This window comes from Balaenoptera ricei, chromosome 4, assembly GCF_028023285.1.
Source record: "Balaenoptera ricei isolate mBalRic1 chromosome 4, mBalRic1.hap2, whole genome shotgun sequence".
NCBI classification, from domain to species: domain Eukaryota; kingdom Metazoa; phylum Chordata; class Mammalia; order Artiodactyla; family Balaenopteridae; genus Balaenoptera; species Balaenoptera ricei.
The window spans coordinates 105,430,882-105,448,727 of NC_082642.1; the positions used below are offsets into that span (position 1 = coordinate 105,430,882).

Sequence of the window (17,846 nt, forward strand, 5' to 3'; positions counted from 1 at the left end):
TTTGAGCTTTCATCATATCTCCGAGGCAACCGAGTTCCAAAAAGTGGAAGAACCACTAGTCTGAAAGAGAAATAGATGCATGAACAGGTATTTGAATATACTTTGAAAAGTGGGAAACACAGATTAGAAAGAAAACATTCATTATGGGCACCTGATGATGTGGAAGGATTAGGAAGGCTTCCCAGAAGAAATTATGTATGAACTAGAGACCTAAAGGGAAAATAGGCCTTAACCTGGAGAATCAAGGATGGAAAGGACGAAGGAGAAGAATGTATAGTCGCTTGAATCTGGAGAGAACATAGGACACCTTGATGGTGTTGCAGAAATGTTTGAGATGTTCAAGATTAGTCCCAGGTGATTATTTGTGTGGAAGTGGAAGAGTGCAGTATGGGCAGGGGAGGGGATGACAAGAGATGAGCTTGGAGGGGTTCTTCAGAGAAACAGAACCAATAGTAGATAAATAGATATCTATCCCTGCCCCTTCCTCTCTCTCTCTCTCTGTCAGTCTCTCTCATTCTATCTATGGATATACATATAGTAGAGAGGGAGGAAGAGGAAGAGGAAGAGGGGGGATTATTTTAAGGGGCTGGCTCCTATGATTGTGAGGGCTGGCAGGTATGGAATCTGTAGGGCAGCTGGCAGGTTGGAAATCCAGGTCAGAATTGACGTTGCAGTCTTGAGTTCTAAATCTTCAGGCAGGCCAGCAGCCTGGAAACTCAAGCAGGGTTTCTGTGTTGCAGTCTTGAGGCAGAAAATTGCTGTTTCTTTGGGAAACCTCAGTCTTTGCCTTTGCGGCCTGCAACTGATTGGATGAAGCTGACCCACATTATAGAGGGTATCTGCTTTACTTACAGTTAGCTGATTATAAATGTTAATTGTATCCACAAGTACTTTCATAGCAACATCGAGTTGACCAAACAATTGGACACCATAGCTTAGCCAAGTTGACACATAAAATTAACCACCACAGAGAGGTTGGAGGGTCAGGTGACGAAAGGCAAGCTAGATTTGTTAACTGGTTGGGTTGCATCCTGTGGGCAGTGGGAAGGCATGCAAGGGTTATAAGCAGGAGAGGAGTGAACTGCATGACTGGCTGCAGACTCTCGGTGTGCTCTGATTTGTGGGAGCAAGAGGTGGGGGAGCTGCTACTGGAATCCAGAAGAGAGGTGATGGTTTCCTGGACTAAGTGTTATGGGGATGGAGAAAGTGGTCAGATTTGAGAGATGTGAGGAGGTGGAATGGAGAAGACATGTCTACATGGGGCGAGGAGGTGGAGAACTTGATCTTGAGGCTTTGACTTGGGCAGCTGAAGCCTAATGGCGGAGAGATGCCATTGATTGAGGAAGACACACCGGAAGGAGGAGGCAGTCTGCTTGGGGAGAAAGTGCTGTGGTTTGTTTCGGACATGCATGCTCAATGGTTAGTAGAAATTGATCTGAAATACATAGTTTTAAGGAATTGAAACAAACAAGGCCAAGCCTCTGAGTGGGTACTTGGGGAATATTAAATTTTGAGGCTGTGATTGTCTGCAGGCCTTCATGGGAATGTATAGAAAAATTAAGCACTCTATTAAGACTCTTGGGAATTTTGAGCCTTTCCCACCTATTCACCAAAGAAATGCCCTGCTTTCTTACGTGAGAACTATATACCAAGAGCCGCAAAATCAACTGTTGTAACTTCACAGGCTTGTGTTAGGTGGTTCCCAGTTCTGATAAACCTTAGGATAATAGGGAGGAGTTTTTACTCCTCAACTGCATCCAAGACCAATCAATTTAGAATATATCCCAGTGATTCAAATGTGCAGCCAAGGTTGAGAACTATCACATTGTGCAAAGAACTCAGCAAGAGTTGAACAGTGGAGAAGTGTCAGCCTTAGTCAGGGGACGGCTGAACAGAGCAAATACCTAAAGCGGGGAGGAATATTCTGACACAGAAGTTGAGGTAAGCAGACCAGAGGACCAGGGAGAAGAGCTGGGGAAATGAGATGGTAGGGAAGATACAAAGGGTTTGTAAACAGGAGGTGAATTAGAGAGAGGAGGGGGGATTACAAGTGGACATGTGAGCATAAAATTATGAACCCAGAAAACTTGGGTATGATTTTTAGATATATATTTATAGATTATTTTGAACATTTAAAAAATGTAGATTAGAGGTGACCATTGAACCCAGAGTTGACTTAACTGATGTGCTAGAAATGAATCTGTAAGGATGGAGTTAGTAAATCCATGGCTGCCTGGGGATGGGGTCGGGGGTGACAGGGCATGGGAGGGGCAGAAGGCAGAGACTACAAGGGGCACGAGGAAACACCTGGGGTGATGGTCATGTTCACTCTCCTGATTGTGGCGATGGTTCCACAGGTATTTACATATGTCAAAATGTGTCACATTGTACACTTTAAACGTGTAGCTTTTTTGTGTGTAAGCTATTTCTCAATAAAGTTGTTATGTTACCAAAAAAAAGAGAGAGGTGTGCTAGAATTCACGTATCCAAATGTTGAAATTACTTCAAGAGCCAGATTACAAACTGTGTATTAAAATTACTCTCATTATTTTTAGTTACACCTTCAAAATTTTTTAAACAAGAGATTATATTATGTAATTTAATGATATCTCTTAATCATCAAAATTGACTCCAAATAACTTAGCTATTTTCAAAAATCAAATGCATTTTCAAGAGGCAAATATTTGCTGCCACTAAGAAGCATGCATGAATGGCTCTTATGGGAATTAGCTACTTGGAAGAGAGCCTGATGAATTTAATAAGAATGACCTGGATTGACTTTAGAATTAGTGCTTTGGATTGATCAATTTGATAGAGGGATCCTGGGGCCACATCACTGGCTACCTTTATTCCCTCCCCCAGGGAGAAAATACCTGAAGTTTAAAGGACCAGTCAGATTCCAGAACAGGGCATGTCATGCTGTATATATAATTTATTAATATGTACATGTTTTATGTTAATTTAAAGCCTTTTTGTTGCATGATTGTTTTCCCCCTGCAGTTTCTCATGAAACTGTAGCCAAGATGCCTTTCTGAGCTTTATCCTTGTGCCATAACTCTGTCACTCAGTGGCTGCATTTGAGGAGGACAGATAATTATGTGAGCAGCATGACTCTCTGATGAACAAATTAAGCCCACTATTTATTAGTAATAACTGCTTTCTCTTACAGTGGATAATGAAGAACTGCAGGGTGGATTCATGTTGTGCTTCCTGGATGATGGATGTGGTATGAGCCCTGGTAAGTTAATTATCTAGATTCCTACCTGGCTGTTAGAACAAACAGCCTGAAAACCTATAAAATAAATAAAAATAAATTGAGCTATATATATAAAAACAGGTATTGAGCTATTAGGGAAAATAAACCCCAGACTTAACATATTGTTGAGCTTTTTAGGTTTAAATATTCCAGCTGACAGAGTAAATTCATTGTAACCATCTAAAGCAAGACCAAAAGTGAATGTAAATCAATATTGCCAGAAAAAATGACAGGCACAAGGCACAGATTTCTTGTAAGGAACAGCATCTGGGAATGAATGGAAACAGACCCAGTCTGTGAGATTGTCTTTAGCACACCCTTCAGGTACTGCTTGCAAGAGACCCGAGGCAGTTTCTAGTGTCTTTAGGCTATTTTAAATTTTTTGTTTAACCTTGAGGTAGAGGTCACCTCTCCTTGTTTTTAGCAGTTTGTGTTTTTTCCCTGCACATTCAAAGGTTTAGTTGCTTCTTGAATGTTCTCATCATAGTGAAAACATCTACAATGCATTGCATGATTATCTTTGTGTCTTCAAGGCTAGCAAAAGGCAGCACAGAGTAGGTACATAATATTGTTTGCTGTGGAATTGAGATGTTATTCCTTCAGATAAAGGATTTGCATGAATTGGGATACCTTATCCCTGAATTCTTATAACACTTGTGTATGTCCCTCAAGCTAGGCTTTTTGACCACCAGATTTAACAAACAGTGAGGGAGTTCAAATAATATGGTAGTGTTCTGGTCAGTTCCACACCAGAGGAAAGAATGATCATCGGTGCTGATAGAAGCTAAGAATAAAAAATAAAGCAATTATCTTCTTTTGAGTCTCCAAAGACCCCCTTGCTCTGAATGGTAAAAGACTATGTGTGACATATTCTAAAGCAATTCCTTAAAAAAAGAAGTAACTCCTTTATATGGGTCCACAAACAAAATAATCAAAACACAGGCAAGTGACAAATATTCAGATCTTCAGAAGAAACTCACTTCAGTTGACATATACAGTTGTATTTTAAAAAGGCCCAGTAGTTTTGAGAGCAATTCTTTATTAATGTTGGAACTCAGGTGATAAGTTGGAAGAGTTTTTCTGATGACTGAAAATAGAATCCGTCTGTTGTCCAAGCTGAGCTCGATCAATCTTGACCCTTAGAAGACGACTACGGTGATTTCCAAACTCTTTTCACTTGCAGTCTTGCCCCATTACAGTGCATTCCCCACATAGCAATCCTGAGTGCATTTTTTTCTTTTAATAGATCATATTGATGCCCCTGCTTAAAACCCTTAGTGGTTTTCCATTACTTTAGAATAAAATTCATATTCCTCAGCAACACTTTCAATTTCTTGCATTATTTGGCCTCTGTCCACCTCTTTGACCTTTTCTCGTACCTCGCACTTCCTTGCTTATAGCACTCCAGCCACACCTGGCTGGCCTTTCATCATTTAAATCTCATCTCAGATGACACCTTATGAAGGAGGCCTTCCCTGAGCATTCTATCTGCAGGCTACATTCTTGTTAATTCCCTGTAACATTACCCTGGTTTTATTTCCTTTACTGAGCGCTCTCCAAAAGAATCTTGTTTGTCTACTTCTTTCTCCTACCATGACATAAAGTTATTGAGGACAGGGGTCATGCCTGTCCTATTCAGTGTTCTGTCCCTGTGCTCAGAACTCTGGCCACCATACATGGGAGTCTGTATGGTGTGTGATAAAAACCATGGGATTTGGTCTTCTGCAACTCTGGGTGATAGTTCTGTGGGTACCATTTATCAATGTGACCTTGGGAAAGTTACATAAACTCCTAAAACTTAAATTTCCTCATCTGTAATGTGTAGATAATAATAATAATAGTATCTTCCTTGTAGGCTTGTTATAAATATTAAGTAGTTGGTGCAAATAAAGTATATGATATAGTACCTGGCACATACTGAATAATAAGCAGTAGCTAATATTATCATTATGGATACCCTCATCTAATAGCCAACCCTTAATAAGAACATGTGATAAAATGTCCAGTTAGCTTCAGACAGCAGAGTGTCTTTACACACCTCATGCCACATGCCACTGAACTATAGCATGTCTGCCCCCAGACTGACACAGGGTCCTCAGGGCAGTTCTGGAGCATGTATTCAGGTAGCCCAATTGGGAGACCCATTTCTATCTTTTCCTATTTCCCTGGGAGCATTCCTGTTTCTTGGAGGTATGTATATTCTGAAGTTCAGAGGATTCTTCTCTAGAATTCCAGAATGCCCTGGAGAGATCAGGAGAATAACTCTCAAAGTCTGAAATAAGTAGCCCTTCCCAGTTAGTAGCAGACCAAAAGCTATTCTGCCCTTCTCAGTCTCACATGGGACTGGATAAGTGCCAAAAGCATAGAAAATTACTAGTGGTACAAATAATTATAGCACCTTTAATTTATTAGCATTTATTAAATGGCATGTATTGTCTTTAAGGTTAACACATCATCTCATTTAATTCATTTCGTTTATCTTCATCAACAAATCTGTGATATAAGTGTTAGTAGTTCCCTTTTAGGGACAAGAAAATTTTTTTTAAATTAATTAATTAATTTTTGGCTGTGTTGGGTCTTTGTCGCTGAGCGTGGGCTTTCTCCAGTTGCGGCAAGTGGGGGCTACTCTTCCTTGCGGTGCACGGGCTTCTCATTGCGGTGGCTTCTCTTGTTGCAGAGCATGGGCTCTAGGCGCATGGGCTTCAGTAGTTGTGGCACGTGGGCTCAGTAGTTGTGGCTCGCGGGCTCTAGAGCACAGGCTCAGTAGTTTTGGCGCACGGGCTTAGTTGCTCCGTGGCATGTGGGATCTTCCCGGACCAGGGCTCGAACCCGTGTCCCTTGCATTGGCAGGCAGATTCTTAACCACCATACTACCAGGGAAGCCCAGGGACAAGGAAATTAAGGCTCTACTTCCCCAGGGTCACGTGGCTAGGTCTGTCTGACCTCCTTCAGTATATTGCCGTTATGATCCTGGTCAGAGATTATGGGGCCTGACAAGGATCCTTGTCTTTGGGCTGACCCAAGAAGTATGGATTTGTCCTAATATGTGTGTGACATCCTGACAACTGGACCTCTGGCTGGTGTGAATGACTCATAAGTCCTAACCACTTACATGTCTTTGTTAATTATAGAGCAAGCTTCAGATATCATTTACTTTGGAACATCCAAGAAACAGTTATCAACTTCGAAGTTTACTGGGCAATATGGCAATGGTCTTAAAAGGTGAGAATTTTTTTCCTTAATGCATATATTATTGATTTTGATTATTGGGAATAATATTTGGTTAAAGGAAATCTTAGAAACAAATACAAACTTGAGAGTCCTATCTTGTTTTAGCATTTCCACTACCCATAACTGACTTGAACCTTTACAATGTTTTAAAATTTAATTAAAATTTAAAATTTAAATTTAAAATTTAATTCTTAAATAGATGATGAATCTTTTTTTCAGAGATGGCTGAAGTAGCACCCCTGTAGCTTAAAGCTTCATCACATCTCTATGTCGTATTGTTTCTCAAAGCGTATCTTAGTGTAGGTGTTATATGTGTCCACAGCTTATGTTACTGGTCTGCCTCAAAGAAAAGTGAGGACATGAGGCTACGATCACCTGTGTAGTGCCTGCCAGGGACAGATGATTGTTCTTTGCTGGAGCCATGGACAGCACCTTATCTCAAGCCAGAATGTGGGCCTGGATTGGTTCAAATTCTGCTCTGCTTTGAGAAAAAAAAAAATCATACTTATACACTCTTGGTGATGAGTCAGCAAAACAGTGGAGTTATTTCTATGAAAAGAACAACCTGGTAGAGTACACGATATCATGCTCGCCTGTTCCTTCTTTCTAGTGTTTGAGATGTAAACTGTTATGTTCTTGATTTTTAATATAGTGGATCCATGAGGATTGGAAAAGACTTTATTCTTTTCACAAAGAAGGAAGAAATGATGACCTGTGTGTTTTTTTCTCAGACATTTTGTGAAAGAGAAGGTCTAAGTGAGGTAAGGGTTGAGAATTTTCCTTCGGTTCCCATGGTAATGGAATTGTTTTCATTTACCGTTTCAGGAGGTAAAGTCTACCATGGGTTCTTTCTGATTATGCTTTAGAAATTTAAGAGTATATTTGGGAAATGGAGAGAGGGTAGCTGGCCATTCTGGGGTCATTGGAGACCTGTCCTATTGATCTTTCCTTGAGTAGGTTTGTAACTCCTAGACAGTTTTCAGAACTTTATTTTTATTATCCATGTACACAAATTTTCCAGAATAAGAGACTCCCTTTGGCACAATGAGCTTTTTGGAAGAAGCTTGCAAAACACTTCCACCACTTGTCTGTAAATTAGAGTATCATTTTTAAAATAAATAGAATATTGGATTCAAAAGACTTGGAAAACAACATCTAAAGAAATTGAATACAAAACAGACTTAAAACTGTAACTCTGTTGACCATAATTTCAATTCCATTTGCTGACCCAGAGACGTTTTATTAATTTTCAGTGTCTGAGTTTAGTATTATGAACATCAGTTATAATTCAATATAGCAAATACATGTTGAGGAACTGCTGTCTGCCTAGTACTGGGTAGACCCTGTGGAAGGTAGAAAACAAGCGGGACCACCCGACCATCAGTATTTTCAGTCTTATCACCAAATAAGGCAGACACGTATGAACTGGATAAATAAAAAAACGGGTGTTTAAAAAGCATGCTGTTCAATCAGTATGTGATCCTGCTGTTACTCAGTTGTCAAAAGCAGTGATATGGATGGAGAGATGAGAGAACCTTGAGTGGCCAATGAGGGTTTTATGGGGAGAGGACAACGTGTAACTGGAAAGGTTGGTACATGGTGAGAAATAGCATGTGGCAAGTCTCAGACCTGAGATGACTGTGGGGTTTGGAGGGACAGTGTGGAGATGGGGGACTGTCCAGCAGGAGCCCAGCATGCCCGCTGGCAGCAGTGGAGTGGGGCTGGTTAACAGCAATAGTCTGGAAGCAATAGGGAGTAGCTGAGTGGGATTCTGACATGAGGAAAAGCAATACTTTAAGCATTTATATTGTACTTTTTGTATGTAAAGGGCATGGGGAATTGGGCCAAAGCTGAGGTTATAGTTTTCCTAAAATGGGCCATTTCCTTTTATTTTTTTTAAACTGAAGCCTGCAGCCCCTTTCCATTTCCACTTCTACAGAGGCAATCTCTTTCAACAGTATTAGCTGATTCTTTTGCTATTTTCCTGTAAATCTCTATATAACATGCTAGTATTGCTACTTCTTGATTTGATTTAGGCATTATCTATTCTATTAACCTCCCACTGTAAAAGAGGAGGATTTATCTGTTTCTTTTTCTTTGCTCCCATCACACGTACATACCCTTCCAATTCTCCACCCTCAATATGGCTCATTTGTAACTTTGGTTGTGCCAATATTCACTATTTACATTAGAGACTATATAGACACTACATACAATTATACCATGTCATAAACTATTATTTTTCTCTCTCCTGCAAAACTTTTAATTAATAATTACTAATTGCCTGCTTAGTGTTCTGTATGCTTATCGCTATCACTGAGTATTTGCTTGGTCTTATATGTCTTTTATCACTGTGTTAACCCCAGTCTCAACCTGTTATTTTGATGGTTCCACCGTCTTGAAGAACTCTACTCTGGAATCTTCTTATGTGCTGCACCTCACATTCCTGCTTTCCATGGCTGGTATTCAGCTGCCATCCTGGGATATGCCCCTGCCATCACTCTGGCAATTCTCTTTACTTCTCTTCTGTGTCAGGTCTTTCCTAGTGTGCTCCCTCTTCTTGGCGTAACATATCCTCCATTAGCTTTCTCAGCAAGAGTGCATGAGGGGTAAAATATTTTGAGACTTCACCTGCATGAAAATGTTTTTATCCCACCCAAACACTTAATGATAGTTTGGCTTGATGTTTTTTCTTAGAATTAGTTTTCTTTCAGGATTTTGAAGGCATTGCTCCATGATCTTATAATTTCTAGTGTTGAGAAGTCTGAAGCCATTTAAATTCCTGAGTTTTCTAGGTGACCCATTCTTCTCCCCTCCCCCTCTATTTTTGGGAGGGCTTTTCCCCTCTGTTCTGATTTCAGTGTTTTGCCTTTGGGTGGGTCTATTTGTACCCATCGTGTTGGGTGCTTGTTGAACATTTTCAGTCTGGAAATTCATGTCCTTTAATTCTGGGATATTTTCCTGTAATATTTCATGATTTTCTTCCATCCATATTATCTTTTCTCTCCTTTTACAACACCTGTTCTTAGCTCTTGGATGTCTAGAGACAGTTCTTTAGTTTTCTTATACTTTCTCTCCTGTTTTCTGTCCTTTATGTTTTTGTTTTGTTTTCTGGGAGATTTTCTTACATTTATCTTCCAACCCTTAAAAAGAAAATTTTTTCTGTAATCATATTCTTTACTTCTAAGGAGTCTTTTTAGTCTCTCAATATTCCTTTTTAAAGATATGTAGTTCTTGTTTCATGGATACAGTATTTCTTCTTAGAGCTCTGAAGATATTAACTATGATTGATTTTTTTCCCCTGAAATTTTCATCTTCCTCTTATGGTTTTTGTTACCACTGAGTTGCTTTGTTTGTGCTTGTTTATTTGGTCTCTGTCACATTAGAGGCTTTTCTTAGATGACTGTTAATCCTGAATACTTTAAAGATTAGTTCAGTAAAGTGCCAATTGAACGCTCTGAGAGTGTGGGTGGGGCTTGACAGCTATGCAGGTCACAATAATGGGATCTAACTGGGATGTTTTATTGGAAAATCCTCAATATAATTTGCCTTATATCTTTCCTTCTGCGCTGGTCAGATATCTCAAAGAAGACTCCTACAGGCTTCTGCCTGAAGGTCTAGCTGACAGCTTCCTGGGAGCCAAATGAGAGAAGAGATCTGGGGTTCTCAGCATCCAATATGTATACTTTTATTTAATCCCTCTAATCTAAGTAAGGTCCCCTGCCAACTGTGCCTGATATATCCTCTAATCCAGACGTGCTTTGTTCCACTCTTTCCAGTTAATAAACATCAGTCCCTGTGGAGGTCGGGGAGGAGCTATTGCCAGGTGGGGATCTGGATGCTACTTCTAGCTCTCTTCTCCTTTTACCCTACCTCCAGAGTTAATTCATGCCATCAATCGCTGAGCCTTTTAGCAGACTCTGAATTGTAAGTCAGGCTAGTGCTTCTCCTGCCTGGCACGGGCTTTGGATTGGTTGCTTGGATATGCTGTCATACTTCTTGGATATGCTGTCATACTTGGATATGCTTTTCAGCTTCTAAAATGCTGATACTGTTGTCCCCTCTGCTATTCTACCCATAATTCCATAGGGGGCTGAGTTAGATTCCATCTGTTCCCACATTCTACAGTGGAACATTTTAGAATAAAACTCCAAGTATACATATTTGTCATGTGTCTCTTCCTTATAAAACTAGAATACCTGGGAAAAATAAACATTTAACTTAGTGTTTTATAATTTGGCTGGATGGTAAATGAACTGAATTAGGATCAGACAAAAGAATGATGGTTTTTCTTTGTGTATTTCATAGTAAATTGATGTGTGTTTTTTTAATAGGTTGTGGTTCCAATACCTTCATGGTTAACAAGAACTAGAGAATCTGTCACAGATGATCCTCAGAAATTCTCAACGGAATTGTCTATAATTTATAAGTATTCTCCATTTAAAACCAAAGCTGAATTGATGCAGCAGTTTGATGTGATCTATGGGAAATGTGGTAAGATCATCACAACCCTGAAATTTTGATGTGAAAGTATTTGTTTTCAGTGTCTTATGAAAGACTATAAATATGATTTCGTATTTTCTTCTATTTATAGTATCACATGGAGTCTCATATGGGGCAGTTATTCATTTTATTTATGTAAGTTTTGTCTCAGAGAATCCAAATGGGAATAATTCTTAAGTCCCTGACGTTGGGAGAAAGGTTTGTACTTGTGTGATCTTGGTGAAACTGGATAAGAAGAGGATGATACTGGCTATTACCACAAGGAATCACAGTCTCTGCACCAGATGCTTTACTGCAGCATCCAAGATTAGATGATGCCAGGGTTTATAAGAGAGTTAGCAATTTATAAAATAACGAATCCAGGTTTCTGTGCCAGTCTTTCTCCAGACTTCTACCACTTTTCATATCTGGAAGCAAAAAGATTCCTACTCTAGAGAAAACTATTTGCATTCTGCTTTTTGTAATGTTTATATGCAAAATTCTGTTATGTTTATATTAAAATTATGTTTTATGTTATGCTTATAGCAAAATTCTGAGAATTTTTTTTGTGACTTGGCCTGTGTTACCTTCAAAATTTCTTCTCTGACCTGTGGCATTTTGTTTAAAAGTGACGTTTTATGTCATCCTTTTCCCTTTCTCACAGCGGAAAAATAGTGGCAATTAAATAAATATTCATTTCATTAACGTATGTGGCATACTTTATGGGCAGTTAATGTAATCTCTTTGTTGCCTTCTAATTGTGAAATACTCATATAAATGAAAGATGTACTGTTTCCTGAATACTTTTCTAAATGCTTTATAAAAATTAACTCATTTAATCCTCTAAACAACTCAGTGTTTTAGGTACCTCATGAGCTCCATCATATACATTAGAAAACTTAGGTTCAGAGAGGTTAGGAAACTTACCTGAGGTCATTGTGCTAGTAAATGGTTGATCCAGGATGTAGACCCAAGTATTTAGGCTCCCAAGTCCAAGTCCAAATTCTTAGTCACTCTGCTGTTCTTCCTTCTGTTTTAGTATTACCAAAAAAACTGTAATTGGTTGTTCTTAAAATTTCTCTGACAATGGTGTTTGTCTTTATATTACAATCAACTTCATAAAGAATTTGGATTTTTTTGTTTACTGTGCTTTAGAGCAGGGGTCAGCAAACTCTAGCGCCTGCAGGTCATATCGGCCCCATAGCTGTTTTTGTTAATAAATTTTTATTGGAAATAGCCACATCATTCATTTGTGTATTCCCTATGGCAGCTTTCATGCTACAGCTGTGGAATTGAGTTGTGAGTAGATGTGAGAGGCCTGCAAAGCCTGAAGTATTTATTATCTGGCCCTTTACAGAAAAAGTTTACCAACACCTGTTTCAGAGTCTAAAAGCAGTACTTCATATTTATACAAATGTTGAAAATTCATCTTTGTTCTTATGTGCATTGATTTCAGTTCTGCCAGTGAGAGCTTTGCCTATAATACAAATTTGGTTCAGGCTTCTAACAGTTTTTGTAATGCAAATTATGAAAAGAGTTCCAAAGTTTAAGAATCCACATTGAAAGACATAATGAATTGAATAGTAAAAAGAAGTGCTATACTGTAGAAACTCAACACTCTTTGGCAGAGAGTGGAATTTGCTATAAGACGTATATCTTGGAACTTATCCAAGCATATTATTTACTGAAGTACAAAAAGAAATTTGGTCTATAGCAGGCTTAATTCCATAGGTGAGATAATAGCACCATAACTAACACATAGTATAGTTAAATATTGACGAGTCAAATATCTATTTTTCCACTAGGTACTTTGCTGGTTATTTATAACTTGAAGCTTCTGCTTAGTGGAGAACCTGAGTTGGATGTTAAAACTGACAAGGAAGATATACTGATGGCTGGAGCTCTTGAAGAGTGAGTAATATGAGTGTTTGTCAGAACAGGTGTCAACAATGGCAGTGAGCTTGAGTTAGGAGCTCTACATCCTCGTTCCAGGTCGGGGGCCACCAGGCCTTGTCTCTAGAACAATTAATTTTACCCCAGTTACAGATGAAGTAAGTTAGGCTAGACAACTGATTCGCAAACCTGGCTGAGCCTCTGAGTGACGTAGGTAGCTTCTTGAGAAGTATAGGATCCTATCGCATCCCAAATGTACTGAGTCAGAATCTCCAGATATCAAGCCTAGGAATCAATATTTCTCATATGTTCCACAGGTGATTCAGAGGAATATGACTGAATGACAATTCAGAATGGCCCTATGAACTGTATACTTGCAGTTTATAAATAAATAAATGGACATTCATTTTTCTTGGCTATTGGGGATCCATAGGAAACAGAATTGAGAAAACAGTAGGGGGCATGGGTGAAAAACTGTGGAGAAATATGAAATAGTAATTAACCCTGGATTTCTCTAAAGTAACTTTGAATTTAAAACTTATTAGCTTGAGCCTATAGTCTCTTAGTGTCAGCATGCTAGAGCTAGACGGGATTTATTTTCTTAACATCTTTATTGGAGTATAATTGCTTTACAGTGTTGTGTTAGTTTCTGCTGTGTAACAAAGTGAATCAGCTGTATGTATACATATATCCCCATATCCCCTCCCTCTTGTGTCTCCCTCCCACCCTCTCTATCCCACCCCTCTAGGTGGTCACAAAGCACTGAGCTGATCTCCCTGTGCTATGCAGCTGCTTCCCACTAGCTATGTATTTTACATTTGGTAGTGTATATATGTCAATGCTACTCTCTCACTTCGTCCCAGCTTACCCTCCCCCATCCCCATGTCCTCAAGTCCATTCTCTACATCTGTGTCTTTATTCCTGCCCTGGCCCTAGGTTCATCAGAATCATTTTTTTTGTTTGTTTGTTTTAGATTCCATATATATGTGTTAGCATATGGTATTTGTTTTTCTCTTTCTGACTTACTTCACTCTGTATGACAGACTCTAGGTCCATCCACCTCACGACAAATAACTCAATTTCGTTTTATGGCTGAGTAATATTCCATTGTATAGATGTGCCACATCTTCTTTATCCATTCATCTGCTGATGGACACTTAGGTTGCTTCCATGTCCTGGCTACTGTAAATAGTGCTGCAATGAACATTGTGGTACATGTCTCTTTTTGAATTATGGTTTTCTCAGGGTATATGCCCAATAGTGGGATTGCTGTGGCATATGGTAGTTCTATTTTTAGTTTTTTCAGGAACCTCCATAGTGGCTGTATCAAATTACATTCCCAGCAACAGTGCAAGAGGGTTCCCTTTAGAGCTAGAAGGGATTTTAAAGGAATTTAATCTAGCCTGATTCATTTCGTGAACCACTGTGGTGCAATAGAAATATAGTGAGAGCCAGATAGCCTCATCCACCAGAGGGCAGACAGCAGAAGCAAAAAGAACTACAGTCCTGCAACCTGTGGAACAAAAACCACATTCACAGAAAGATAGACAAGATGAAAAGGCAGAGGACTATGTACCAGATGAAGGAACAAGATAAAACCCCAGAAAACACCTAAATGAAACAGAGATAGGCAATCTTCCAGAAAGAGAATTCAGAATAATGATGGTGAAGATGATCTAGGACCTCAGAAAAAGAGTGGAGGCAAAGATCGAGAAGATGCAAGAAATGTTTAACAAAGATCTAGAAGAATTAAAAAAACAAACAAACAGAGATGAACAACACAATAACTGAAATGAAAAATACACTAGAAGGAATCAATAACAGAGTAACTGAGGCAGAGGAACGGATAAGTGACTTGGAAGACAGAATGGGGGAATTCACTGCTGCAGAACACAATAAAGAAAAAAGAAAGAAAAGAAATGAAGAAAGCCTAAGAGACCTCTCAGGAGAAGAGAGAGAGAAAGGACCCGAGAAAATATTTGAAGAGATTATAGTCGAAAACTTCCCTAACATGGGAAAGGAAATAGCCACCCAAGTCCAGGAAGCGCAGAGAGTCCCATACAGGATAAGCCCAAGGAGAAACATGCCGAGAAGCACAGTAATTAAATTGGCAAAAATTAAAGACAAAGAAAAATTATTGAAAGCAGCAAGGGAAAAATGACAAATAACATACAAGAGAACTCCCATAAGGTTAATAGCTGATTTCTCAGCAGAAACTCTACAAGACAGAGGGAGTGGCATGATATACTTAAAGTTATGAAAGGGAAGAACCTGCAACCAAGGTTAATCTACCTGACAAGGATCTCATTCAGATTCGATGGAGAAGTCAAAAACTTTACAGACAAGCAAAAGCTAAGAGAATTCAGCACCACCAAACCAGCTCTACAACAAATGCTAAAAGAACTTCTTTAAGTGGGAAACACAAGAGAAGAAAAGGACCTACAAAAACAAACCCAAAACAATTAAGAAAATGGTCATAGGAACATACATATCGAAAATTACCTTAAACATGAATGGATTAAATGCTCCAACCAAAAGACACAGGCTTCCTGAATGGATACAAAAACAAGACCCATATATGTGCTGTCTACAAGAGACCCACTTCAGACCTAGGGACACATAGAGACTGAAAGTGAGGGGATGGAAAAAGATATTGCACGCAAATGGAAATCAAAAGAAAGCTGGAGTAGCAATACTCATATCAGATAAAATAGACTTTAAAGAATGTTACAAGAGACAAGGAAGGGCATTACATAATGATCAAGGGATCAATCCAAGGAGAAGATATAACAATTATAAATATATATGCACCCAACATAGGAGCACCTCAATACATAAGGCAACTACTAACAGCTCTAAAACTGGAAATCGCCGGTAACACAAAAATATTGGGGGACTTTAACACCTCACTTACACCAATGGACAGATCATCCAAACAGAAAATTAATAAGGAAACAAAAGCTTTAAATAACACAATAGACCAGATAGATTTAATTGTTTATAGGACATTCCATCCAAGAACAGCAGATTATACTTTCTTCTTAAGTGTGCACGGAACATTCTCCAGAATAGATCATATCTTGGGTCACAAATCAAGCCTCAGTAAATTTAAGAAAATTGAAATCATATCAAGCATCTTGTCTGACCACAATGCTATGAGATTAGAAATCAGTTACAGGGAGAAAAACGTAAAAAACACAAACACATGAAGGCTAAACAATATGTTACTAAATAACCAAGAGATCACTGAAGAAATCAAAGAGGAAATCAAAAAATACCTAGAGGCAAATGACAATGAAAACACGACGATCCAAAACGTATGGGATGCAGCAAAAGCAGTTCTAAGAGGGAAGTTTATAGCTATACAAGCCTACCTCAAGAAACAAGAAAAATCTCAAATAAACAATCTAATGTTAACCTAAAGGAATTAGAGAAAGAAAAACAAACAAAACCCAAAGTTAGTAGAAGGAAAGAAATCATAAAGATCAGAGCAGAAATAAATGAAATAGAAACAAAGAAAACAATAGCAAAGATCAATAAAACTAAAAGCTGGTTCTTTGAGAAGATAAAATTGATAAACCATTAGTCAGACTGATCAAGAAAAAGAGGGAGAGGACTCAAATCAATAAAATTAGAAATGAAAAAGCAGAAGTTACAACAGACACGGCAGAAATACAAAGCATCCTAAGAGACTACTACAAGCAACTCTATGCCAATAAAATGGACAACCTGGAAGAAATGGACAAATTCTTAGAAAGGTATAACCTTCCAAGACTGAACCAGGAAGAAATAGAAAATATGAACAGCAATCACAAGTAATGAAATTGAAACTGTGATTAAAAATCTTCCAATAAACAGAAGTCCAGGACCAGATGGCTTCACAGGTGAATTCTGTCAAACATTTAGAGAAGCGCTAAAACCCATCCTTCTCAAAATCTTCCAAAAAATTGCAGAGGAAGGTTAACTTCCAAACTCATTCTATGAGGCCACCATCACCCTGATACCAAAACCAGACAAAGATACTACAAAAAAAGAAAATTACAGACCAATATCACTGATGAATACAGATGCAAATATCCTCAACAAAATACTAGCAAACAGAATCCAACAGCACATTAAAAGGATCATACACCATGATCAAGTGGTATTTATCCCAGGGATGCAAGGATTCTTCAATGTATGTAAAGCAATCAATGTGATACACCATATTAACAAATTGAAGAAGAAAAATCATATGATCATCTCAATAGATGCAGAAAAAGCTTTTGACAAAATTCAACACCCATTTATGATAAAAACTCTCCAGAAAGTAGGCATAGAGGGAACCTACCTCAACATAATAAAGGCCATATATGACAAACCCACAGCAAACATCATTCTCAATGGTGAAAAACTGAAAGCATTTCCTCTAAGATCAGGAAAAAGACAAGGATGTCCACTCTCACCACTGTTATTCAGCATAGTTTTGGAAGTCCTAGCCACGGCAGTCAGAGAAGAAAAAGAAATAAAAGGAATACAAATTGGAAAAGAAGAAGTAAAACTGTCACTGTTTGCAGATGACATGATACTATACATAGAGAATCCTAAAGATGCCACCAGAAAACTACTAGAGCTAATCATTGAATTTGGTAAAGTTTCCAGATACAAAATTAATGCACAGGAATCTCTTGCATTCCTATACACTAATGATGAAAAATCTGAAAAAGAAATTAAGGAAACACCCCCATTTACCATTGCAACAAAAAGAATAGAATATCTAGGAATAAACCTACCTAAGGAGACAAAAACCTGTATGCAGAAAACTGTAAGACACTGATGAAAGAAATTAAAGATGATACCAACAGATGGAGAGATATACCATGTTCTTGGATTGGAAGAATCAATATTGTGAAAATGACTATACTACCCAAAGCAATCTACAGATTCAATGCAATCCCTATCAAATTACCAATGGCATTTTTTACAGAAGTAGAATAGAAAATCT

At 38.4% G+C, this 17,846-nt stretch overlaps 1 protein-coding gene across 5 annotated transcripts in view; it reads left to right on the top strand.

Annotated features, from left to right (window-relative positions):
* The window catches only part of MORC1 (MORC family CW-type zinc finger 1), a 357,937-nt gene that overhangs the window by 176,579 nt on the left and 163,512 nt on the right, over positions 1-17,846 (top strand). For all 5 annotated transcript variants that reach the window (XM_059922175.1, XM_059922174.1, XM_059922178.1 and 2 more), the window contains 5 exons: positions 3,170-3,238; positions 6,388-6,478; positions 7,140-7,248; positions 10,822-10,981; positions 12,775-12,880. In XM_059922175.1, the coding sequence (XP_059778158.1) occupies positions 3,170-3,238; positions 6,388-6,478; positions 7,140-7,248; positions 10,822-10,981; positions 12,775-12,880 (535 nt within the window). The remainder of the gene's footprint in view (positions 1-3,169; positions 3,239-6,387; positions 6,479-7,139; positions 7,249-10,821; positions 10,982-12,774; positions 12,881-17,846) is intronic.